This window comes from Centroberyx affinis, unplaced genomic scaffold, assembly GCF_046629955.1.
Source record: "Centroberyx affinis isolate AG114_WGS23_722 - 3 ecotype Tasmania unplaced genomic scaffold, CSIRO-AGI_Caff_v1 ptg002153l_1, whole genome shotgun sequence".
NCBI classification, from domain to species: Eukaryota; Metazoa; Chordata; class Actinopteri; order Beryciformes; family Berycidae; genus Centroberyx; species Centroberyx affinis.
Genome location: NW_027280469.1, coordinates 145,313 through 171,430, shown reverse-complemented (window position 1 = coordinate 171,430; position 26,118 = coordinate 145,313). Strand labels below are relative to the sequence as shown.

General features: G+C 41.0%; 1 protein-coding gene across 4 annotated transcripts; it reads left to right on the top strand.

Annotated features, from left to right (window-relative positions):
• The first annotated feature begins 1,068 nt into the window (after nucleotides 1-1,068).
• ece1 (endothelin converting enzyme 1) lies at nucleotides 1,069-26,118 on the top strand. 4 transcript variants are annotated; one of them, XM_071531985.1, is made up of 18 exons: nucleotides 1,069-1,149; nucleotides 10,251-10,337; nucleotides 13,246-13,384; nucleotides 15,651-15,863; nucleotides 16,002-16,126; nucleotides 16,266-16,412; nucleotides 16,706-16,771; nucleotides 17,163-17,351; nucleotides 18,846-18,988; nucleotides 19,296-19,410; nucleotides 22,106-22,420; nucleotides 22,611-22,688; nucleotides 22,822-22,925; nucleotides 23,241-23,351; nucleotides 23,617-23,684; nucleotides 23,846-24,036; nucleotides 24,600-24,695; nucleotides 25,014-26,118. In XM_071531985.1, exons 1-18 carry the CDS (start codon nucleotides 1,147-1,149, stop codon nucleotides 25,188-25,190), a joined length of 2,367 nt encoding a protein of 788 aa, XP_071388086.1. In that variant the 5' UTR covers nucleotides 1,069-1,146; the 3' UTR covers nucleotides 25,191-26,118. The 4 variants fall into 4 exon arrangements, with proteins under 4 accessions (XP_071388086.1, XP_071388089.1, XP_071388085.1 ...); XM_071531988.1 differs by lacking the exon at nucleotides 1,069-1,149 and having other exon boundaries at nucleotides 9,689-10,356; nucleotides 13,262-13,384; nucleotides 22,106-22,216; nucleotides 22,322-22,420; XM_071531987.1 differs by lacking the exon at nucleotides 1,069-1,149 and having other exon boundaries at nucleotides 9,690-10,337; nucleotides 22,106-22,216; nucleotides 22,322-22,420.

Here is a 26,118-nt window from a genome sequence, read left to right as displayed (position 1 = left end):
TTTAAATCTCTCATCATTTCATGTACGTGATTGGCGTTACACACAGACCCAACTCTCGTCTGCCATGGGTTCAAAGTATTTAGGCTAATGGTCTGTCTGGAAAACCAATATTTACACAGCAGTTGCATATAGCTCTGGCAGAAACTATCTAGAGGAAGCGAGAGGTTTCACTCCTACCTACTTCCTTCTTCGCTTGAATCCCGCTAAGCAAACCGGGCCGTTTCTTTTTTTACCTGGGAGAATGAGTATATCAAATTTGGTTCAGCATTTTATTTTATTATTTTTTTTATCCTTCTGCGAGTTTTAAGGACTTAGTAAGTTATTGATAGCGCTATGAGATGTAGACATGTCGTTAATTTAGTAAAAAAAAAAAAAAAAAGTTTCGCAGGCACCTTGGTGATGTGATGTCCGATGCCAGTAATGAATAGTTTAGTCATGAGTTTAGTTAGCTAGCTAGCTCCTGTATGTATTAGCTCGCTATTCTATGTGCTAGCTTACTATTCATTCTAGTTTTAGACAGGTGTTCGCCCCCTCTGTAGCAGACAAGGGTTTCCATAGACTAGAATAGGATATTAACCATTTTGTTTGGTTCGCCATATTTTTGGGTAACGTTACCATAAACTTTATGACGAAGCACGGTGGACCCGTCTGTTCTCAACGTATTAATGGATAAGACGCAAGATATGAATCTGTTGGTGATTTCTGCCATATGAAGTCAGTTGGATCACGGTGCACCCAAAACGAGGAGTATTTTTTAACCAACTGAGACAAAATTTACGTTTTTCTTACGAGTAGTTTCTGAGAGAACAACTTTGTTTCAGGTGTGTACCACATTGGTCGCTATGGCGATCATCTGCGAAAACAGGACGAGAGCGCATGCGTGATTTACAGACTGGAAGGTGGTCCAGTTGTTTTTTTTTAACTACTGACCGATTCTCGTAACGTAAGCGGTCTTTCGTTGAATTTGCAATGTTAGACAGGTGTACGCATGTGCGAGATGATTTCCGGTGTAGCGGACGAGGGTTTCCATAAACTGGAGTAGGATGTGAACTATCTTGACAGTGAAGTCCAGGGTTTTCTGGCAGTAGAAAGCGGCTGTCCCCGGAAAGCGCACCAGAGTCACGGAGTGGCGGACCATCAGACACCATGGTAAGAACATGCCTTCTGTAAATGCTGTTCAGACTAGCCATGAATTAACTTGTTAAACATTCAGTTTAATCTTTCAGTATTCACACGTTATTGCTGTGTTTAAACTTAGGCTGCAGCTTATTATCACAACGTTGTTTTCTGTTGTAAACAAGCAAGCAAGAGTTGCCCCAACGAAAAATAACAATAAAATTGCTATAATTTTCCTACAGTGACTCAAGAGTATGTATGGGGTGCTGAACAGGAAGTGTATAGTGACTTTATCGTACTTTGTAGTATTTTTTTCTCATATGAAATCACTAATATTCCAAAAGGGAATAATGGTTTTGCTATTATATCTTTTGTAACGTACCTTTCTAAAACGTAGGCTATTATATGGTTACTATAGTTGTTTTTCGTAAGGATGGCTCTTACTCAAGTCTGCTCTTCATAGTATCTGACTTATTATAATTTTTTCTTTTAACCTCTCCTCACTTCTTAGTACTTATCACTTCTAGTACCGTTTTTCATTTCCTCTCAGGTAGTCAGCGGAACATTTTCTCATTTGAGCTTGTCTTCACCTACAGTCTGTGGTTTTCACGTGTATTTCAAGTGAGGCCATTAGTCACATTACGTAGAATTACGGAGAATTACCTTTCTACTACTTGGGTCAACCATTCACTTATTTTCAGCAGCCTATAACATCTTACTCACTGAATAAATGCAATGCACTATCTCATACAAAATAACTTAGTAGCCATAATGAAGTGGTTCTCTCTGGTTAATTTAATGTAGTGGACTGCCATTAAATTAATATTCACAGTTTAGGCAGTATAAGCTTGGATTGTTGTCAGTTCATTTATAGCCTATTGAACTGTGTGCTCTAATTAACCACATTACATTAGAGAGTTAATTAATCACATGCCTTTAGGCTAACAGAGCTTAACCTTGAACTTGGCCTAACCTAGAAAACAGAGGGCTGATGTCAAATTTAATCAGTTTGTTGCAGTCTTTTTCTGTAAAATTATCTGTTGCTCTTAACAACATGCCTACCCAAAATACATAACAAGGGTTCATCTTGTTAATCAGATAAGAGGGGGAAGAAAAAGGTTTGTAGCAAAGCAAAAAAAAAAAAGATGATTATATCTAATTTATTAGCTAAGCCACATTTGATTACAACACTCTAAAATCATGAAGTTGCCTGAACGTTAGTCTCTTGTGATCACAAGCAGACATTTTGTGTCTTCTTATTCTGTGTCATTGCTTTTCCAATTTGCTCCGGGATTTGTTTGACTTTATTATGTGTTCTTCTAACTCACAAAGCGGTTATGTCAAAACTAGGTATTATAAATTCAAGCCAATGAATAAATTATATTAGATGAGATGCTTAAATGAACATTTTTACTGTGTAGGCATCAGTTTTGAAACTGAATCACAGATTATTGCACAAGTTCATGCCTGAGTGATTGATCGGCCCGTTTCATAACATTACATGGATCTGGACATGTTTCAGTCACCCAGCTTGGTTTACACTGCAGTTATTCATTACCTAGGCATGATCGTGAGAATGCTTCAGGGCACCATAACAGCAGCAGGAACAGGTAATCTCCTGTTATCTGTCTCTGCCTCATCTGAAAAAAAAAAAACTCACTGTAAACAAGCTTCCATGTGCCCCTCCTTTAATCCCAACATTATTCCTTGGAGACATAAAAAATCTCTGTAATCATTTGGAAATATGACATTCAAAGCTTTTACTGTGCTGTGTGTGTCCCAGTGCAAGGATGATTAAACAAAACCTAGGCCTAGATCTTTTGGAATAACCACAAAAGACCTGACTGAGATGGGCGATATTTGTTTCGTGCACGTATTAGGGGACTAGAAACGTGCACAGAAGAATGACGTGGGGTTCCTCTGTCAAAGAAGAATCTGAAGAATCCCAGACCTGTACGCATTAGTCTAATAACCATGTGAGAGGATCGCAAGCACTCTTTTGCGCAACAACAGCATGCGTGTACCAGTTAAAATAAACCCCGAAAGTGTCGTGATCCCACTAACAAAAACCCGGGCTTATTTTAATAATCCTTACTCTAGAACATGGAAAAGCGGATTGCCTGGGAAAGTGGCTTTTTCCCAACACTTCATTATCAGGGTGTTTTCTCTAAAGGAAACATTTCTTAGACTCTGGAGAAAGAAGTTTCCAGCGCTGTCTTGACGTCAGAGGTCAGGAGCCGTAGCCTGAGACAACTCTGTCTTTATCTGTGGCCTTTATGCAGCCAAACACAGAGGGGGGGGGGGTCAGAATTAAACCATGAAACACAAAATCTACGTGCTGAACTGGCTAGTGGCTGCATGCACGGACTAGAGCTGCAACGATTAATCGATTAGTTGTCAACTATTAAATTAATCGCCAACTATTTTGATAATCGATTAATCGGTTTGAGTAATTTTTTAAGAAAAATAAGTCAAAATTCTCTGATTCCAGCTTCTTAAATGTGAATATTTTCTGGTTTCTTTACTCCTCTATGACAGTAAACTGAATGACTTTGGGTTGTGGACAAAACAAGACATTTGAGGACGTCATCTTGGGCTTTGGGAAACACTGATCGACATTTTTCACCATTTTCTGACATTTTATAGACCAAACAACTAATCGATTAATCGAGAAAATAATCGACAGATTAATCGACAATGAAAGTAATCGTTAGTTGCAGCCCTAGCACGGACGTCTGCATGCGGAATCAGGATCAGAATCACTTTATATATTTATTTTATACACTCACTGGCCACTTTATTAGGTACACCTGCTTGTTAATGAAAAATAGCCTGCTCCTCCAAACAGGTGGCAGCAACTGAATATATAAAGCATGGGAGTTTTGTGTTCAGCAAGAGATTAGAATGGGCAAGATGCGTGATCTAAGCCACTTAAACTGTGGTATGACTGTTGTGGTTCCAGCATCTCAGAAACCTTCCGGTGAGCAAAAACAGTTTGTTAACGAGAGAGGTCAGAGGTCAGAGGAGAAAGGGCAGACTTGTTCAAGCTAACAGAAAGGCCACAAATGCTCCAGTAACAGCTCTGTACAACAGTGATGTGCAGAAGGGCATCTCACAATATACAAGTTGTTGTCCCTTATGATAAATGGGCTTGAGCAACAGATGACCAGCCGGTAGTGGTGTACCTGCTAAAGTGGCCGGTGACTGTATGTGAAAATTTACACTACCAGTCAAACGTTTGGACACCTGATTGAATGTACTAGCCTATGTTTTTTTACCATCATTTTAAAGCCATTTTGATCTAAATGCTTAAATGCTTGACATTTGTTTCTTAGGCAAATATAAATAGTGAAGTCGATGCCTATGTATGAATTTCTTTGCAAAGCCTTTGCTTTTCCATCAAGGCAAAGGGCAGCTACGGTTTTGATTTGTTTAACTTTTTTTTTAACACTTTTACTGCATAATTCAATTTGTGTCATTTCATCGTTTTGATGTCTTTACTATTATTCTAAAATGTGTAAAATAGTAAAAATAAAGAAAAATGTGTCCAAACTTTTGACTGGTAGTGTAAGCAATTTACATAGTGATGCCATACACACAAACAGATAAAACCTACATGGCAGGCAATGGACATTATACATATCTATCTATCTACACATATACACATATACACATCACTCTGATAAATACTGTATACACAAATATACAGGCAGCATGGCACACAGTGAGCAGCTGTGTGTACAGTCTAGCAGTGTGTTGGGCCAGTTAACCATTAGGTACTAAATTAGCTACTAAATGCTAAATAGGATGAAAATGAACCGGTTTAAGTGTTCCTGCTGTGCTTGTTTAATCCTGTTGTAGAAGGTCATGCAGGAGTGTGGCAGTGTTTACGTTAGTCATGCTGGTATTTCTGGAATGTGTTCCTAACCACAACGATCTCCGTTGGGATTCACAAAAGGGTTAACTGATTCCTTTACGACTGAGGGGGAAGTTTTTTTTTTTGTAGAGCTCCGCTGTCTGTGGGTCATCTTCAGGTGACAGAGGCTGCGAGCAAGGACATGCTATACCCCAAAAGTCCTTAAACTTTAAAGCAGAGGGTTAGTTTTCACAGAAAGACTCCTGCCGTTACAGAGATATATATCTCTCCACACTGCGTATCACACTCATTTTGTTACATTGTTTTTGGTGTGAAATGTTTAATTTCTGTGGTCTGAAACCACCTCTGGGCCTCTGGCTTACCAGACAATGACATGATGATTGACTGAGCTTCCTCTCCTCATTTGCGAAATGTGGAAGTGTGTCACTGCCAGACCGCCTCATGCATCGCTATAAATCACCTGTAGTCTCCTTCCCTTCCTTCCTCTTTTCTCTTGTGAACGTAATTTCCACTCTTTTCTTCCTCTTTTCCCTGCGTGAAGTTTTTGCGCACATTCTCATTTGGCTCTTCAGAAATCAACTCTCAGATACTGTATGCTGCATGCAGCAGTCAATCCCTAACACAAACATACTCCAGTTATTCTTGGAGGAATGCCTCTGTGCCACAAATAATCGTCTGGTTTGCAGGATCAGTGACGAATTACTGACGCATGTTTGTGGTTTACAGCCTTGCTCAAAGACTGTGGCCTCACGCTGCTTCCAGGAACCCTGGGATATTGACCTCTCATAGCCATCAACTACTCTGTGGGAACACATCTTCACACCCTGTGGGACAGATGGGAGGGCTGCCACAAATTTGTCAAGAATGGGCTTTGACCATTGGTTATTAGGATGAGACCTGGGTCAAATTTTGCAAATTCTTTTTGTGGTTTGTTTTAGCCTGCATAGGTGCCAAATGGGTGTGGGTTGCCGCATAGGATAATACAGTCATTTTCAGAAAGTTTAGGCATTCACAGGAAAGTATTTGAAAGAAAATTGGCTTTCCAACTTGTGACATGATCTGAATTCTTCTGTTATAATCCTCATGCTTCTAGTACTCCAAATAGGTAAAACATTTTTGAAAATATTATTTGATCCAGGTTCAACTAGGATAAAAGCGTACCAAAGCACCAAGTTATAGCATGCCAATGACCTCAGACTGTATTATAGATGTTTAATATGTAGTTTCAGGATCTTGCCCCTCCTGAGGTTGAATTCATGACTCATAACGCCAGGTATGACACCCGTAGACAGATACGGCTGACATTAGTCACTGTATGTCATCAACAGGAAAGGGAAGGGAACGCTGCTACTTTGCAATGCTTTCGCACAGAGGGGGGCAATCTGTGGCAACATGTGTAAACGCTGTGAGGCACATCTGCAGAGACACCAATGCCAAGAAAGTGTTCAAAAGTGAATGTGTGCTCAGGAATGTCTGTACGCCAAAAAACACCGTCTGTGCCAGGAGATACCACTAGTTGTTACGCTGCACCATGAGCTGAGGCAGACCGCGTGACTAAATCTGGTATATTATTAGCATATAATCACTTTGGGAGGTAAAAGATTATGACCTCAACTTTTCTGCAGCTTTTCTTCAGTTTCAGTAGGCTTAACCTAATTATCACTTGCTTGCTAGCATTAACCGAGTCGTGATCACATTGCAGTGTAGAACACTAAAATTAATTCTGTGTTTTTGTAGAAGAGTTGCAATCTTTTCATGGCCTCTATTTAAAATGTAGGTTATTTATTGATGAAGGCAAAAAGCAGTGTGTATGTGTGAGTGTATGAGAGAGAGAGGTAGAGAGAGAAAGAGAGAGAGAGATATCAATATGACCATTAGCCTAATGCTTACAGCTAGGTCACTACTGTTTATGTAATGGAAAGTGTCCTAAAAACAATCGGTGGCCCAAATGATTCTCTCTCTCTCTCCTCTTCTCTCTGTCTCTCTCTCCCTCTCTCCGTCTCTCTCTCGCTCCCTCTCTCGTCTCTCTCTCTCCCTCTCTCTCCCTCTCTCCCCCTCTCTCTGTCTCTCCCTCTCTCTCTCCGTCTCTCTCTCACTCCCTCTCTCGTCTCTCTCTCTCCCTCTCTCTCCCTCTCTCCCCCTCTCTCTGTCTCTCACTCCCGCTCTCTGTCTCTCCCTCCCTCTCTCTCTCTCTCTCTGTCTCTCTCCCTATCTCTCTCTCTTCATCTCTCATCACTTCATTGTCTTTCCCCCTCTATCTTTTGTCAGCGCAGTCCTTTCACAGGGTGATAATGTGACCTGGCAGGCCTCTTGGCTTCGGCAGAGTGTACCAAATACAGCAGGGCAGGCAGGGGTGTGGACGTCTGCGTGCATGGACGTCTTTTGTTTTGAGGGTTAAGATAAGGCCAGCGGAGGGTTCGCTCCTCCTGATGTTGCCGTTGGGGTTGACCTGCAGTATCCGTGTACTTGTCTGCTAGAAAACAAGATTAAGCAGGAATCTGTGGTTTGGAAGCCGAGCGGCCATGAGCTCTGTTCGAGGTTCAGGACACAGTGCGCTGGTGAGTGTTTTCACTAAGCTCTGACATGGGTGGGGATCAGACATTTCGAAAAAGGAGAAAGTAATAGACATGCCATTTTACTCTTTTGAGTAGGTAGTGTTTGTATTAGATAAGCTACATTATGTGAGTGAATTTTTACATTTGCCAGATGCATCTCTTGCCAAGCATCTACAGTATCTGCATCTGTCAGTAAGAGACTGTTGTATTTTCAGGGGTCCGTGTTGAACTGCGCATGTCTGACATGCCTGTGGTCGTGGGGCTGATTGTTCTCTATGGCCGGTTTAAGTCAAACAAACAGGAAATAAAACATGGATCTGCAACTGGATCGCCTTGGGGTTATGTTTACAAGACAATCTAATCTGTTTTCCCGCGGAATAAACATTTATGTTTGGTCGCTGGTTTGTCTTGTGCGCAGTGGACATCAACTAGGAAAGATGTATTCCAGCGCCGGCGAAAGTAAACCAGAATGAGAGAGATTGAGATTGTATTGATAGAACAGCAGACAGTTATAGAGAGCGTTACTGTAAGTCCTCAGCCGCCCTTTTAGAAGCATCTGGCAACAGATCTGATGTGAGTTCAATCATTTCAGCTGGCCAAAATGCAGGAAGGATGTTTTTTTCCTTTCAGTGGTTGACTGTAGAGGCTCATGCACACCTTCAGTTTCTTGTAGACAGGTGCGTAGGAGGAAATGTCCATAGGCAAGAGAAGAGAGAATTCCCGCACACTGTTTTTTTACTTGCAATAAGCTTTATTACTATTCCTTTCAGTGGTGCCACTACTGGGTATTGTTCTGTGTCAAGTGATTGATCTGGAGTGTTTGAGTCTCTGTCAGACAGACAGTCAGCTGAGGTGAATTCCTGCTCCTCCTCACATCACTGCTGCAGTAGAGGAGATTAAGATGTGGACAAGCTTTATTAGCGCCAACCTAAATGTAGACTAAGCAATATGTCAGCTATAGGACAATCGTTTTGTGTTTACTCAAAAAGCGGTATGCTTTCTGGAGTGGGTCAGTTTTTATGTATCAGCTGTTTGGCTTTATTTTTCAGATTTTTTTCATTGGTTTTCAGAGAGAAGATCAGTTTGTCCATGTATTACTGAAATATGAGTGAAATGTTGAAAAGAATGATATATTGGTTTGCATACTTGCAGTAAATCGTTACAGAATAGTAATAGAATATGCTACTATTTGTATTTCTATCTGTATTTCTGGTGTTACACTGTAGGATGAAAATGATGACAGGCAGCAGTGGAATTTATACCATCACTTTGCTTGAATAAATGAACATGATCACACATAACTTTTGAACTATACATGATAGAAACATGTTGATTAGATTATTAGATGATTAGATTAGATTAGATTAATTGTTTTTTCAAAGTAAAACCCTCTGATTGTTTGAAAATGTTTTACTGACCCCTGAATGAAATAAGGAGTATGTAGATGGACTCTACATATTGTTTGTTGGACTTCTTCATTGTAGCTGGAATTAATCGCGTATGTCACGTTATCATAGTAGACCTTGTTAAGTGTGTTAGTAGTATCAGTTGTTAATTTGTGGTAGTGAGCTATTATTGGTGATTAGATTTTTTTTTATTGATATTTTCATTTGCAAGACGTTCACAGCTGGTAAGCATGTAACTAGTGCTAAACTAGTTTTCACTTGTGATTTAACGTATATTTCAAACTCTAATTATGTACTATCACAAATTTCACAACTTATATATCTTTTCCCCTCACTTTCTTTTACTTTCTCATTTGCACCTGTACATTTCTTTTCACACATACTTTAAATACTTTTTAATACACTAATTCATCCTGCATTTAGTGAGGAGAAAAGTATTTGAAGTGACATTTTTTGATGATTTGTCAGCGGCCCTGTGGGTGGGGGGTTAAACTGGGTAAGAAACAATCGACTGTCATGGCTATCGGGTGACGGTTACCCAGGGCAACAACTGAAAGCATGTAGTGGGAGGAGGATGTTGTCTGGGCTCCTCCCTCTGAGTGTAACGTCCTATGGAGAGGACAGTGGGAGTGAACTACAACAGTGAGGTTCCCTCCCCAAATCTAACTGAAACCACTCCGGGGAATGCGCACACACACACACACACACACACTCACGCACACACACAATTTCTTCCACACACACTCTCAGTCTCAGTCACGTAAGTCGATCAAGTCAATGCTCCTTCCTGTTTTTCCCAAGTTCCGTCTTCTCTTCTCGTCTCGTGTTTGCATAGACCGGGCCAGGACTGGCAAGGAGGAAGAGGAAGGAAGGACCCATAAGGAGCGCTTACAAGGATTTTCAGAGGGAGATTTTCTTTTTGGGTGGTGCCGTGAGATTTGCCCCCAGGTTATCAGACAGAGGCCATGGGGGTTGTGAGAGGTGTTGTTGGGGTTGACGGGGGCAGACTGGAGGTGCGAATGCCTCTGAGCTGAAAGGAGAGGGCTGAGAAACTCTTTGTCAGGGAAGCTTCAGTGACTTGAAGAGCCCAAACCAGACAAACCAGACTCTTCCTGTGATGGATTTTAGAGGGAAACCCTACCCTGAAGTCTCAGAGGCTGCTGAGAAATAGACGGCACACACACACACACACAAACACTCTTTCTCTCTTTCTCACACACACCTCAGTGGGAGAGGAGGGGGGCCAGAAAGAGCATGGAAGCACTGAGGGAGTCCTTTCTGCATTTGACTTTTCAGATGTCTACATATAAGAGAGCCACACTGGATGAGGAGGACCTGGTGGACTCCACCGGCGACGAGATCTACCCATCATCCCCCATGCAGGTAAACACACACACACACACACACACCCTGTGCTAAAAATACATAAGCTGTGACCGGCTTGTGCCAAGTCTTCATATTGACTTACTCGCAAGTCTCTGTCTGTTGTATTGTTATATAAACTGAGAAATGTTTTTACAGACCTTCTCATATCTCAGCCTGTATTAAAAATACATAATGCTGCTGGCAGATGAAAACCTTGTAAGTGAACTTTTTACAAATTTAGAAAAACAGCCTAATTTGCAGCTTGACGTCCATGTAATTTTAAATGTTATCATGGGTGTTATCTTGAATGGGTTTCATGGGGCCTGGGGTCATGAATGCTGCTCTACCCATGAAGAACCAGTTCAAGTAAAAATGTGAAAGTTACAGCTATGAGGTATTTCTCCAACAGCAGCAGTAAACTGAAACTTGTGTAGAGTCCTAATAAAAACTCATTATTGAAATGTCGGACTGAAACATGTCTTCTTAAGCTTTGCTGTGTTTCTGTCCTTGTTTTGCATTTGCATGGAGCTCATATCTACTATGCATTAGCCCAAGCTAATAGTGTTTTGTGTTGAAAATTAGTACTGTATCTTGAATACTTACTTAGTGTCTGTCCATAACTTATGGCACAAAATCAGTTAGCTGATGCTTGTGATATTTGATATTTTGGTAAGTAAGTATTCCCTTTTCTCCTCTTGTCGAGATAAAACAGATTACTTTTGAGGCCCAAGCTTCAAAAACGCTTCTATAATAAGTTGCAGAGGCCAACCTGCAAAACAGATGTTGTGATGTTTGACATGGGCGGAATAAGCTTAATGACTGTAGTATCTTAGTTTTACTGTTGAGATGAAATTAAATGATAATTGGGCTGACAGTTGGATGAAAAAAACATTTAATGATAAGTGTTACAAATGTTGACATGTGGATTAAAATATTGTTGAAGCTATAAATATGATTGATATAGTTTATAGTTAACTCTTGTTTTGCCCATGCTTTTTACGTGTTATTCAACCATAGCAGTGACACTAAATTTGTCTAACCATATGTTATCCACATGTAGCTGTAACACCCTTTTTGTCCATATTATCTACATGGGTGGGTTTTAACACCCATCTTGCTCATGCTCTCTACTGTAAGTAGGTCAACGTCCATTTGGTTGATGCACAGGTTTACAGACCCCAAAATAAACTTCATGCTGCGATTTGTGCAGAATCATCCCCACTCTCAGCAGAGTGTCTGTCCAGCTGTCAGTTTAGCAGAGCGGTTTGTGAAATCCAGCAGTGGAAAGTGACAGGGAAATACACAGCATACTACTACAGTAGCCTACATACTGTACTGTTATTTGGATCGTTATAGGAACAAGCTAGCCGATGAGATGATGTATTAGTAATGATATGCATGTTCGTTTTCATGTATCAAAACAGATTATTTGATGTTGCACAATTGCAGCAAATGTCTGGCAGCAAATGTCTCCTGTGTGTGTTGCAGTCACAGTGTGTGTTGTGTATGAGACTAACTGACTGACAAGTTGTTTTGGTTGTTTTCACAGCTTCTTCGGCTTAGTTACAAATTATTAATAGTTTGAAAAGCTGGCACAGCAAAACAACCTTCTCAAGACACTTTTTAGATTTTTTTTTTTTTTTTTTTACAACTTTTCTTTTTGAACTCTTTTCTATACTCCTGAACCTGAGAAGAAGGACCTAAGCTTCAGTGGGATCATTCCTAAAATACTTTTATTTGGCCAGGAATATCCTTGAAGTGCCCAAACTGAGTGCTTGAATTCAAGAATTCAGCATTCCCTAATGTTCCCTCATTTTGCTCTGGTTTTCAGGGTAATAAAGTGTGGTTTTCAGAGAGCACGGATGTGAACTGCACAGGCTTGGCAGTGGGATTATCTCAATTACACTTCGAAATACAGTTTAAGTCCAAACCAACCCAACCTGCTGAGCTCCCGGGATTAAGAAGCCGCAGTGGCTTTGGCATTTGAGTTAGCCGCATTTACTTTGACTGTTGAGCTCTCAGCTCAGCTAATAGGAGTAAATCTGATCCGTATACACTTCTGGGTTAATTGATTTTAACTGGTTATATATGAGGTCTAAGATCTGGCATTCATTTACAGCGGCATCACTCAAAGACTATCCTGGGTGCCAACTGTGGCCTGTAAAATATTTCTGAGTCGCCTTTGGAATCATTCCAGTATGAAATAAATTTCCTTGGCAGCCTTAACTAAAGCAATATTCTATTCAAAAAGTGCTGCTCGATCTGTGCCAGAGAAATGGCAAAAGCAGGGTATGTTAGTTTGAGATCATTGATTGAATAAAAAAAAAAAGATGAAATCACTGAACACAAAGTATGAACCTTCTTGGAAACTGTTTCACATCCAAAAAGTTGCCCTGTGTATCACGTTGTTTATTCCTGTTCTGCCCAATGGTAGGTCATCCCTAGGAGTTGAATGTCTATTTGCTTATCTGTTGACCTTGGTTGAGTCAGGTGTCAGTTGAGAGACTGAAGTAGACTATAAAAGCAGCAGATATGATTCAGCACGATCATTGTGTCTTTTCCTAATCTGAAGCAAAGGCAAATATCTCTTACTTCTGCGTGTTAAACTAGAATAGAGGACACAATAGAAGATTGCTTAACCTTTTCTGTGTAGGAGGTTGAAAGGCGCTGTGATGCATAAGCCATTGTGCGTTGAAACCAAACCTGTCATTAAAACCCTGAGAAACTTTTTAACTATACAGGATATTTTCCACACTGTATTAGCACAACATAGCATGTATTGTGTTTGTGTATCTGTGTGCTAAAGATGATTTTTCTATTGTTTCATGTCTTTTAACCACGTTGAACCTCATCTTGGGTGTATTTGTTTCATTAAACAAAGCATTTACAGGTTTTGTGTGTGTGTGTGTGTATGTGTTGTGTGCAGGTCACTCTTCGGCATGGCCATGGTTTGACATGTTGGGCAGAGAGGACACACAGAGAGAAGAGGCTGCTGTTTCTCGTGTGCGTCCTGTCTGTTGGCTTGTTCGTATCTCTCATCACAGCTGGGATCTTCTACAAAGAGAGTGAGTTTGTAGTTCGGCCAAAACTATATATACAGTAGTGGAAAGAGTACTGCAATGTCCTACTCGTAGAAGTAAAAGTACTGGTGTAAAAATCTACTTAAGTAAAAGTAAAACGCAGCTCATTTAAAATGTAAATGTTAATGAGTTACTTTTTAGAAAAGAGAACGTCTTTTCCATGTAATTCTAAATGGATGAGAGCACAGGGTTCAAACTAGATTATTTTAGGTGGAAAATTTGGAAATTACAAAATAAAATGTACAAAGTAAACCTAGATTTCTCTTCTCACTGTGAATGGCTCCACAGTTGGTCAGTTTACGTTGGTACAGTTTTTGTTGCTCATGGAGAACCACAAAATCTGTACTCTGTAATGGATTTGATTTAAAATGTAGTGAAGTACAACACTTCAGTAAAACACATTTAAGTAAAAGTAAAACTACTGACTTTAACAAATACTCAAAAAAGTGCAAGTACACAAAAAAGACTCAATCACAGTAACTTGAGTAAATGTAATTAATTACTTCCACCCTTGACTATATGCTGTGATGACATACACTGAATAGCAACACCTGCTGTCTCAATGAAATAGACTGACCAGGTGAATCCAGCTTTGATCCCTCATTATTTTCACTTTAAGAAAGGTGCTACTAACTTAACAAAACTACGAGGTTGTGCAATGTGAAACAGGTGATATATTTTCAAAACCAAAGCCAAACCTTCAGCTAAACTTCCGTGAGCTTGTTCATCCTGGGAAAAAAAAGGCTTGTGGATTAACCGTCACAGCCAGACACATTCTCATCAGTATTGGTTTCCTCATAACTAAGGGAAACTAAATGCCACTTCCTCCCATTCACCACCCAATGACAAATCACACTGTGAAATAATAAAAGGAACACAGATGGATTTTCCTTCGGGTGCTAACCTCTTCACTGCTCCGAACTTTGTCTCTGTGTCTGTTTTATGCCATATAAGGACTGACAGTGAAAGTTGTCACCCTGCGTCACTGCAGTCAACTATTAGAGTTGAGTTTTCCCCTGGAATTGTATTCCTTCCCGTACCAAGAATTACTTTAATTCCCAGCAAAGACTGGCTCTTGTCTGAACACTTAAAATGTTGAACAGCCTCTTGTTCCAGACAAGCTTGCCATACATTTAGACTCACAGAAATAGAGGGAGTGTGTGCTTAAAGGACTTTCAGGTCAAATGTTATTATACCGTTAAAAGTATAAAAATATCTCCCACACTCATTCCCAAAATAACACGGAGTGGCCAAAAGCCCCTGGGCTGCCCCTCAAATAGTTTCTTCCCAACAAGCTCGTCAATATTGTAGAGAGCACCACACACAAAATGCTCACCCATCCTCAGAACAGAAAAATGTATTTTTGCAAGTCTTATTTAGACAGTAAGCCAAAGAGCAAGGAGCAATGGCTTTAAACAAACTTTCCGCTAAACCCCCTTCAAAATAAGAGTGACGGCTCAAACCCTAGACTAGAAACATTTAGAATGTCCACAAAGTTTCACTCATTTTTGGTATGGTTTCTCTAATTCTTTCAGCTGCATTTCATTTTTTTTCTCCATTTCTGTGAGTCACAGGTGTTTCTGGGCCCCTGGCCCCTGTGGTTTTCCTGTCGGGGATTGTCAGCTGAATTTAGATGAGGGTTTCCTTAATGTATGGCCGGCCCTCCCCCTCTTCCGCCATTTTATTCCACTTTTTTTTTCATTCTGCTTTCCACTGACTCCCTTACTTAGTTCAGAATAGGAATTCTAGAGCAAATACTGTGAGAGTGATCACTTGTTCTTGTGAGCAACGGGAGTTAACAGGAGGAAAGTTTCATAGCAAAGTTAAATACAGGGTACAGGACCATCTGTTACTTTACTGTCAATCTATTACTCAGACAATTAGATAGTGAGTTCTTAGTTATGGACTTGTGACATTGCTTCCTCTCAAGATGAGGTCGTCAACCACATCATCATTGGCTATTTATTTATATAGGATTTTTGAAAGGAGAAGTTTTCCCTCCAGGTTATATATCTTGGCAGGTACCTCTTAAAGAATAATGGTTTCCACATGGTCTGAAAACCCCCATGTATGTTTGGAGATCCTGCCATGAAATATTTCGGATTACCCGCAGAGGTCGTCAAAAATGTATTAAGTTCTTAACCAAAAGATAGTGTTGCCCGCATCAGGAGGCTGATGAAGCCGAGGCTTTACAAGAGAAGTATTTATATATTAAATATGTTCCTTGTTTTTTTTATCTGTCTCCCTGCAGCTCACCCCGGCTTGTGCCTGACGGAGCCGTGCATTACTGTGGCCAGTGCGGTCATGGGGGCCCTGGACCGCTCTATAGACCCCTGCCAGGACTTCTACAACTTTGCCTGTGGGGGCTGGGTGAAGAACAACCCCCTACCTGAGGGAAAGTCCCGCTGGGGTCCGTTCAGTAACCTCTGGGAGCACAACATGCTCGTAATGAAGCATTTATTAGGTGAGAGCCCTTGTCAAAGTTCAGTATCCTCAGTTGCCTTTGCCCCGAGCAAAGATGTATTATATTTCTGCTGGCTTATCGTGCAGAGGTGGGTGAAACCTAGAATTTGTTATTCTTATTATGTTGTTTTTTTGGCAGAAAATACCACAATGAAGGGTCTGAGTAAAGCCGAGGAAAAGGCCCAGCGATATTACCAGGCCTGCATGAATGAGACCAAGATCGAGGGATTAGGGGCTCAGCCACTTCAGGAGCTCATCAATCAGGTGTGTTCATCTCCTGAAGAGGTCCTAAATCTCATACATCCATCATTTCAGTCCGTTTTAATTTCTCTCGAAAGGATTATTTTCCTTGTTAAGTGCCTCTGTACTCTGTGAATGTCTGGCCTAATGCTGGCTGTTCCAGACAGGAGGATGGGCCCTCACCGGCCCCTGGGACAAGGACAACTTCCAGGAGGTTTTGCGCGCAGTGTCAGCCAACTACCGCACCTCGCCATTCTTCACCGTGTTTGTCAGCACGGACTCCAAAAACTCCAACAGTAACATTATCCAGGTGAGGGAGTCAAGCTACTTTTACAGGCTTCACCTGGTTGAAGAATTATATATGTACAATCTGGGGATAATTTACATCTCTGATCACGTTCCCAGAAGTCTTACATTCAGGCTTACATCTTGACATCAGGGTTCATTCCTTTCTGGGGCGTCATGAGGCCGTAGCTAATGCTAAAGATATGATCTCTGGCAAGCTGAGCCTGCTGGCAGCGCAGGAATGAAAACACAGGAGTGTTTGTGAATGTTTAGAAGGAGTGTGAACTGAAAGTCATGAGATGTTGTTCTTATCTCTAGGTCGATCAGTCCAGCCTGGGACTGCCCTCTCGGGATTACTACCTCAACAGAACAGCAAACGAAAAGGTAATGTGGGGCAAATTGTTTGGCTACAGCATTACATTAGTCTCACACTGGCTAAACTGAAAATCTCTATAGGAAGTTTGAAAAGAAGGCAAGAGTTGTGATATTGAAATCAGATCAGAAAATTAAAATCAGGTATTTGGAAATATCTGTGTTGTAAGAAAAAAAAAAGATTCATTCAGCGTTGGGAAATACCCAAAGGCTCATTACAGACGTTACCCCACTTGGACAGAACATGAAGAGATAATAAAGGAGAAATATTTCAGCTGCAGGGGAAAGACTCTGCATAGTGGCCTGTATTTGCATAGTTTAGGATTATTTTCTTAATTGAATTTTATCAACCCCCCCCCCCTCTCTCTCTCTCTCTGCGTGCTGCCTACTTTGTACTTTATAGTATCTGACGGCATACCTGGACTTCCTGGTGGAGTTAGGGGTCCTTCTGGGGGGATCGGAGGAGACGTCTCGATCGCTGATGGAGGAGATTGTGAATTTCGAAACCACGCTGGCCAACATCACGGTTCCCCAGGAGGAGAGACGGGACGAGGAGCTCATCTACCACAAGATGCAGGCCAAGGAGCTGGCGGTGAGCGGCGACCCTAGCGACTTCTCTCCCGGCTCCTACAGAATCAGATGAATACAACACCACACATCAGCAGTCACAATCACATATCCCCACCCCCTTCGCTTACCATTGCATATAGTTGTTTTTCCCATGACGCTGTCGCCACGGCGTCATGCTCATCAAAAGGTCAGGTCAGTCAGTCAGGGGCGAGACACTTCACTCCTCTATAAACTTTGTCACGGCTTACACAACTTACACATCATTCTGTTATTTATTGAGCAGTGTGTAATTAATAATTGGAAGTAAAAGCTTTACCACTTTTTACGTTTTTACAATTCCCACAATTTTACGTTTAAAAGACTTCTAAATAGTTTATAGCCATCTAGGCACAAATTAGGCTACATAAGGTTTAAAAGTGAAAGTTTAGTAGACTTCTACATCTTAGTTTAGTGCATATGAACTTCTCTGGGACATATTTTTTATATTTACAAATGTTTATGCATTGTTTAATTGAAAGGTCTCAGTGAGATCTTTTCAGTGCCAAAAGGACACAACTGAAATCATGACCCATAAATTTTAATTAAACAAAAACTGAAAGCCGTAACAGTAAAAGTAGGGTTTTGCTTGCTGCCAAAAGGGCGTAACTGCACTTACGCCCTTTTGTCACCAAGCAAAACCCCACTTTTGACACTTAACAAGCATTGTGGGTAGAGGATTCTAACAGCACTTAGGTCAGCTCAAAATGCATGCTGACATAAGTAATGCTAGCATGGCAGCATGATCACATGATTTTTAGTATCCTATTCATATCCTAATTAATATTCTAGGTCAATATTAGATGAATGTAAATATGTTAATATTCCCATGAAATACTTAGGCCTATAGATTCAAAATGTTATTTTATAATGTTAGGAGTTATTTTATAATGTTAGGAGTGTGAGCTGGTCAAGATGAGACTGCTGGTAGCTGAAGTTCTCCCTCAGTGTTATGAGGAGTTTTACAGGTCTTTGAATGTGTCCTGGGACACATCACACATCACAGAAAAAAAAAGTAGTAGTTTAGAATCAAAAGTAGTTTCTTATGTTTATAGAGGTTTATTAAAAAGGTTATTAAAAGTTTAATAGAAAATGTATCAATCAATTTGATATGTTCCATGTAGCCTACAATTTTAAAGGCCTTGGTGAAAGTTGCTATCTGATAACACAAAAAGTTAAAATATTGTGCTTAGTATGTGGTAACGGCAGCTGATCCAAGTTTGATCAAAATTTGTTTTGGCTCTCCTGTAAAATCTACTATAACGCACTTACGCCCCTTTGGCTCCAAGCCCTCGATATGTAATCATCCTAAACTGAGTTGTACGCGATGTTGACGTTATGTCTGGTACTCAGTGGAGTACTATTGTGAAATATGAATCTTCACGCTGGGAGAGTGCACAGAAACAGTACTTGTTTGTGTTCAAGGTTTTGTAAACGACGTGTCTCTGTGTTTGTTCATGTGTTTTATCTGTCTGTGCAGACTCTGGCTCCTGCAGTGGACTGGATACCGTACCTCAAAGAGGTGTTTGCTCCTGTGCCGCTCAACGAGTCCGAGCCGGTGGTTGTTTATGCCAAGGAATACCTCCCGAAAGTTTCTGACCTCATTATTAACACAAATAAAAGGTCAGACACGCTCCTAGTTGTTTTATTTACCTCTTTCAATCAGCTGTCAAATACAGTTTGTGTGTCGTTTTACAAGTTTAGCTAGGTAAATATCTGTCTCCTCTCATTTAATGTGATGTAGCAAAATAATTAAATAGGAAAGGAGGAGGCAACCAGTGCAATGCAAGGAACTTTTACTGAACTGTTTACACTGTTTATGTAATATACACAGGCACAAATCCACCTACTGCAAATTTAATCAGTAGTTATTCATCAGTCAGTATTGAAAAGAGAAAAAGAAGTAAAGAATTTGATATTGTCTTTGCAGCCTACTCAACAACTACATGATAATGAAGGTGGTGAGGAAGATGGTGTCCATTTTGGACGAAAGGTTCCAGGATGCTGAGCAGCGCTTCCTTGAAGTAATGTACGGAACCAAGAAGGTGAGAGACGGAGATCGGGGCTCGTTAAAACTAGAAGCTTACATAGGCATGACACTAATAGATGCAAACTGAGAAGTGGGACTAAGCAGGAAAACAGGAAAACAAAAAACATGTTAGCAAGGTACATGCACCCCTGCTTGTAGTTTCTCATCCAAATAATGTATTTTTAGATCGTTCGTGAACCAAATCCAAACATCTGTATTTTTGTAGTCTGTCATGATGTTAACCCTGTCGACTTTTACACATTTGGCTGTCTGGTAGCATCTGTAGAAAGTTAGCTGTATTGCAAGCATCCTGTTGGCCCTGGTGTATATCTCTAGGCTTTTCAGAACTATATGCTGGCAGAGAAACTGGCGCGATGCCGAACAGATTGGTTCAGAGCATATCTCACTTGACCTAGTGTTCCTGTATCTGCACATGGCGCTGGGCAGGGGATTCATTTGCATGGAAAAGCAGATAAAAAGAAATTAGCAGCTGAATTTACCCAACTGTGAAGCAGACTGTGAATTTTTCCATCCATGCAGATAAAACTTAATAGGAACTGCAAATTGTCAGTGGCATTAATGCTGAGGTTAATTAGACGCGTAGCTGTGGATGTAAGACTAATACATGTCATCATTAAGTGCGCATTAAATCAACTAGACAGCAATTTGTGCAGGCTGGCTGCTGCTGTAGTAGACAGAGAACATAATATCTACTTCTCTGTGAAAGCTCCAGTGACTCCGGCCCTTATCTGAGCAGGATCCTGTTCCCCCGGCCTTGTTTTCCACTGGGGTCATGCTGTAATAACAAACCAAAGACTTTCTGTGTGTGTGTGTCTTTGTGTGTACATGCACAACTGTGTGTCTGTGTCCATCTGTGTCTATGTGTCTAGATCATGAGTTTCCCAGAATGCTCCTCCTTTCCTATTCCCTGTCTCTCACTCGGTCATTGTTTCCTCCACATCTATGAGTAAATCCAGCTCTGTTCATCCTTGTCCTTCCTTTGCCTTGTAGCAAAGTTGGTCATAAAATAACAAGGGAAATGCTGGGCAGTTAAAGCATTTTCTACCCTCAGTTGTAACTATTTTAAACTGTTTTATTACCTATAAATAATTAAGTGACCATTATTTATTTTCATCTTACACAAATACCAAAAAGATAAACACAGCTGCACAATTTCATTTGGTTTTAGAGTTAGTATAAGTCAATTCATTGTGAATTTGTCAACCAGTGCTGTCATTAGAGAAGAGGTAATTCGAGTTTAATGAATGACATAGATTAAAGATTAACATGAGCCAAAGTTTTAGTGAGAAAATCTGTTTGGAAAACGTTTCAAACAGGGGTTTTTGGGAATTCAGATAATAGCAAAGTATACAGCCATATAAATAACAATTAAAAGGCCAAATAAAAAGTCAATCTGGAGAGTTAAATGATACCCAAGGTAGGAGCAAAGAAGAATTCAGCACTATGGGTGAAAACAACCGAAATGCCACTCTCTCCCCTGTCAAATCACTCCCTTCCTTTACCCGTTTCCACTTTGTTGGTCTTCTGCCTGTCCTCCATCGCTCTCTGTTTGCATTGTCTCCGTTTTGATTGTAAATAGACCTAGACGGAGAGGGGAAGCTGGAGAGGCAAGAGGGGTGTCCTGTTGTTACCATTCTATCAGTCGCACAAAAACAACAGTCAGCTCTTTAGGGGGAACAGCGTGTCTCTCGGCCCACAGAGAGATAAAGGCCCGGCTTTGCCTCCGAGCCACTGAGCTGTGAGGTCGCAGGTTTCTTAAAAAGATCACAGCGGTTTTCTGTGTAAGCTGAATGCACTGCGCTATGACTCCTTTAAAATACTATCTCAGTATATTCCTGCTCACAGTCTATATGGTTGTATGGTTGTGATTATACTGATAATCACATATGACTTGGGCCTTGGATTTTTTTAATCTATACTGTGGTCACTGTTAAAGAAAAAATCAATTTTAAAACACTTCTAAATAAATAGCTATTGGGATGTATCTTGCATTTCTGGGCCCATTCTGTTTGGTGGTGTATTTTTCTTATTCCCATGGACAACTGGCCAAATGTAGTTGATGTGGGGTTTGATAGAAGAGCATTTTTCATCGATCTAAAACATCAACAGTAAACATCAGGTTTTGGTGTCAGTCCCTCAGAATCAAAGAGCGAGGGCTTCTTTCTAGACTCAACATTTTGCACCGACGTTCAACGATCATACAGGGAGAAATGCATTGTAGAAGAGGCAGAGATACCAATTTCTCCACTGACAGTAGCCTCAATAGACCAGAATGCAATGCAGCCAGCTACTCAACATGTTGCGTGTTGAGTAAAGGGGCGCGATTCTTGCTTTTCCTCAACTGGAAAAATACTTGCTTTCTTGCTCTTACTATGCTATATTGATATTGCTATCACTCTCTTTTACATACATGTATAACCCACAGCTGAATGCAACAAGTTCACAACCATTCTCTGGCGGTTGGCAAAAGTGATTCTGGGAAATGTAGGAAATCACCAAATGAGGTAGAAGTAGACAAGGCAGGTTGAGGGAAAGTGGGCGCACCATAAAATTAAAATACAAAACTTCAGCACAAAATAACTCTTGGAATGTGTTGAACGTCACAGATTGATGATATAGTAACAGTGTCAGAGTATGTGAGGGAGGATCTTTCCCTTAACATGTCTTGATGTGTTTATTTGCTGTTCCAGAGCTGCACCCCACGCTGGAAGCTGTGCGTCAGCGACACAGACAGCGCCCTGGGGTTTGCTCTCGGGGCTCTTTTTGTCAAAGCCACCTTTGCCGAGGACAGCAAGACCATTGTAAGTGTTTCAAAGTCCTGCCCACGCACTAACTGCTCCCGCTCTGTGCAACGATGCGGCTCTGGTGGAGACATTGACTTGCTTCCTTCCTTTTTTGTGCTTCAGGCTGAAGATATGGTCTCAGAAATCAAATGGGCCTTCGAGGACAGCCTGAAGTATGTGAGCTGGATGGACTCGGAAACAAAAGCAGCAGCAAAAGAAAAGGTGGGAGAAGGATGTTGCTTTGAATGTCTTACCCATGGATTTTTTCCCCTACATTAACATTAACTGTAGAGCTGAAGTTAGTTCCAGTAAACTGCTTTCTGCTTTGTAGCGGCTGAGGAATACAGCAACTCTGCAGTGCCATCTGGTGTGATAACGTGTCTGTACAATTTTTTCATCTCATCCCTCACAGGCGGACGCAATATACAACATGGTGGGATATCCGCAGTTCATCATGAACGGCTCAAAGCTCGACAAAGTGTTCAATGATGTAGGTAAATGTGCGATTGTGCAGCATGTGCTAGTCATTCCTCACAGCAGGATTCATGTCAGCCAAGTACACATGCTGTCTAACTGCATCTTGTTAGACACTGAACTTGATTCTTCTTCCCCCTCTCTTTCAGTTTGAGGTGGTGTCGGACCTTTATTTCCAAAACGTCATGCAGTACTACAACTTCTCAGCCAGAGTGACCGCGGACCAGCTGAGGAAAACTCCCAACAGAAACCAGTGAGTGGCTCTCTCTAGCCCTCTTGCCAGACAGGAGGTCGTTCGCTCTGACGGGGACAAATTCCCATTATGCTGACTCAACGGAATACTGCTGCCATCCACAACCGTTCCCAGGCAACCAACTTCTCGCAGCTAATTAGGCTATTGGAAGTTGGGGTGGGGGGGGGGGGGGCAGAGCAGCAGATTCGGGTTCCCAGGGCCTCCAAACTGATCTGTAGTCAGCCTGGCACAGCGGACAGGGGAGAATCAATCTGCAGTATTTGTTGTGACCTTGATGTCAGCCTCACGTAGCGGTTTTGTGCTCTGTTTTTACAGGTGGAGCATGACTCCTCCGACTGTGAATGCATATTACAACCCAACCAAGAATGAGATGGTTTTACCAGCAGGGATTCTTCAGGCTCCGTTCTATAGCCGTTCCTGGCCTAAGTATGTCGCCCACGTTGCGCTATATCAGGCACTTCCAAGTTTGTAAATCATGTTTATGAATTTTGTTCTCCAGCGTTTGTATATCCAATGAAATTTACCAGCTGTTTTTGAAGTAGACACTTGAGCCCTTGTTTGTGTCTTAGACATAATGTTTCATCTTAACTGACTCACTGTCTATACACAAAAGTGTGGAAAAGCTGTTATCTGTGATATAATGGAGCGCTATGTTTAAAATTTCTAATTTCTTTCTTTTTATGTTTTCCAGAGCTCTTAATTTTGGTGGAATCGGTGTAGTCATGGGGCATGAACTGACTCATGCTTTTGATGACCAAGGTTGGTAAATAGGTTTTTAAGCCATTTACTTTTCAGAGGATGACATATAACTTTGCCCTTTTGACTCTATGGTGATTAAAAAAATTAAAAAGTAATTAAAAAATTACTGAAAATATGACTCGGCAGAGAGTCCAGTAATGTGTCACTCTTTCATGTGAAAGGGAGGGAATATGACAAGGATGGGAATCTGCGTTCCTGGTGGAAGAACTCTTCTGTGGAGGCCTTTAAGAAGCAGACCCAGTGTATGGTGGAGCAGTACAGTAATTACAGCATCAACAAGGAGCCTCTGAATGGGAAACACACCCTGGGAGAGAACATTGCTGACAACGGTGGACTCAAAGCTGCATACAAGGTCTGAAGTCCGATCAGGAAGCATAGCTAGCAATGTTGAGAAACAGGCCAATGCTTGTGCAAGAGTGCAGTTGAATCATTTTGTAGAAAGTCAAAGCATTTACTGTTATGTTCCCCAAGGCAACAGTGTGACATCTCATGTTTACAAGGTCAGAAAACTTCTCACACAGATCTGACATTGATCCACTGTATTAGTTCAGTTGTTTGTGCTGTTGTGGGTCACATCTATAATCTGGAGTGGAAAAAAGCAGGTTGTCTACCTTACTGTGAAGCCTGGAAAGGCAACAGGTGGCTACGAGTGGCCTGGTCAGCCTCCGGTTACTCCTTCACATGCACACATTCTTTCCATGTAATGAAAAGTCATAGGTTAGGGAGCAGATGAGCAAATCATATGGAAGTACAGCGGCCTGCATAAGCCATGCGTATTAACTAGGGGGAAAAAAACACTGTGGATGAGCTAAGTGGGCCTGCTTATTTTTCTCGTAATATATCTCTATACAGTTTTCCATGGGGATTGCAGGATAGTGAATGCTGTGTGTAACATGATCATTTGTTGCTTTGAAGGCTTATGTGAACTGGATCGAAAAGAACGGCGAGGAGGCCAGACTGCCTGCCCTGGGAATGACTAACCATCAGCTGTTTTTTGTTGGATTTGCCCAGGTTTGTATCAATCACAGCATATTCTATCATTATTGTCTAGATACTACTACTAATACTATTATTATTATTATCATAAAGTTAAATATAAGGAGTAAACAGACAACCACAAAGTACATCCAGCAAACATCATTAATAGAACTGTAATAACTAGAAATTAATGCCAATGAATATAAAACAATAGCAGAAAAACAACAGAATAAAATGTAAAAATTCAGGAGCCTCCTCATAGAAATGAGTGAATAATTTCTAAGGACAATGTAAATGCAGTTTTTTTTTTTCAGTTCCTCATTTTGTGTCTGCTTACCCCATTTTTTCCAGGTATGGTGCTCTGTCAGGACTCCTGAAAGCTCACACGAGGGCGTAATCACAGATCCTCACAGTCCATCAAGATTCAGAGTCATCGGCACCATCTCCAACTCACACGAATTCTCAAAGCACTTTGGCTGCAAGGCAGACGCCCCCATGAACCCCAAACATAAGTGCGAGCTTTGGTGAGGCCTCACTGCGCAGAACGCTGCTTTGCGCTGCCTGTGTGGGGGGGGGTAAAACGGACCTTGGGGAAGTGGATCGGGACGGTGACAAGGTCTCCCCGAACGGAGAACGCAAGACGCTAAACCACTGAAAATCAAACTGCCTTACCACTTAATGCTTCTCAGGTTCCTCATCAGGACAAATTGTTGCCTGCCGTCTATGGAGGATGACTTCGCCCAATCTTCCTCCGCAAAGACCGATGGTTTAGCAAACAGCTTTCCCCAGCAGCTTCTGAACTTTAATGGAACAGACTTTTTTTTAACACTGGAAACAAAAATGGGGGAACCACTCTCATTCAAATTTTGTAAACTGCTTGTGTCACAAGCAGTTGTTTTTTTTCTAACTCTTCACTGTGCTTGGTTCTGCTCCAGTCTATGTAATTTATGGTCACAGATTTTTATGTGACAGTGAACGGGAGGAACTATAAATGTTTTAGCTTGAAAAGATGAAAATCCAGTTCAAATATGGGAGTTGTCAAAGCTATGTGGTACCATGAATTGGGAGAAACATGTTTTTAATGCTCTTTCTTCTACACCAGCAAATGCTACAGCAACATTTTGTGTAGGATGTGATTAAATTTACCATTCTGTCTGTTTTATAAAGGAATTATATATTGATGTGATCCTTGTGTTAAAGGATAAAGTAGACTATTTTTTGACCTGGAGGCGAGATATAGCAGCATCACAATGCTGCCATTTAATTCTATAATGGAAGATTTATATAAATCAGAAACGTATGAAGGATGTATGAAGTTCAGTGCAAAACGTTAAAGCATCAAACATGTTGCATTTCACATTCAATATTTGGTCACGTAAGGTATGATGTATCTGTGCCATACTTCTTTTTATGATAAGAGTTTGTCACAAATTATTTTGTATAGTAAAACCTATCT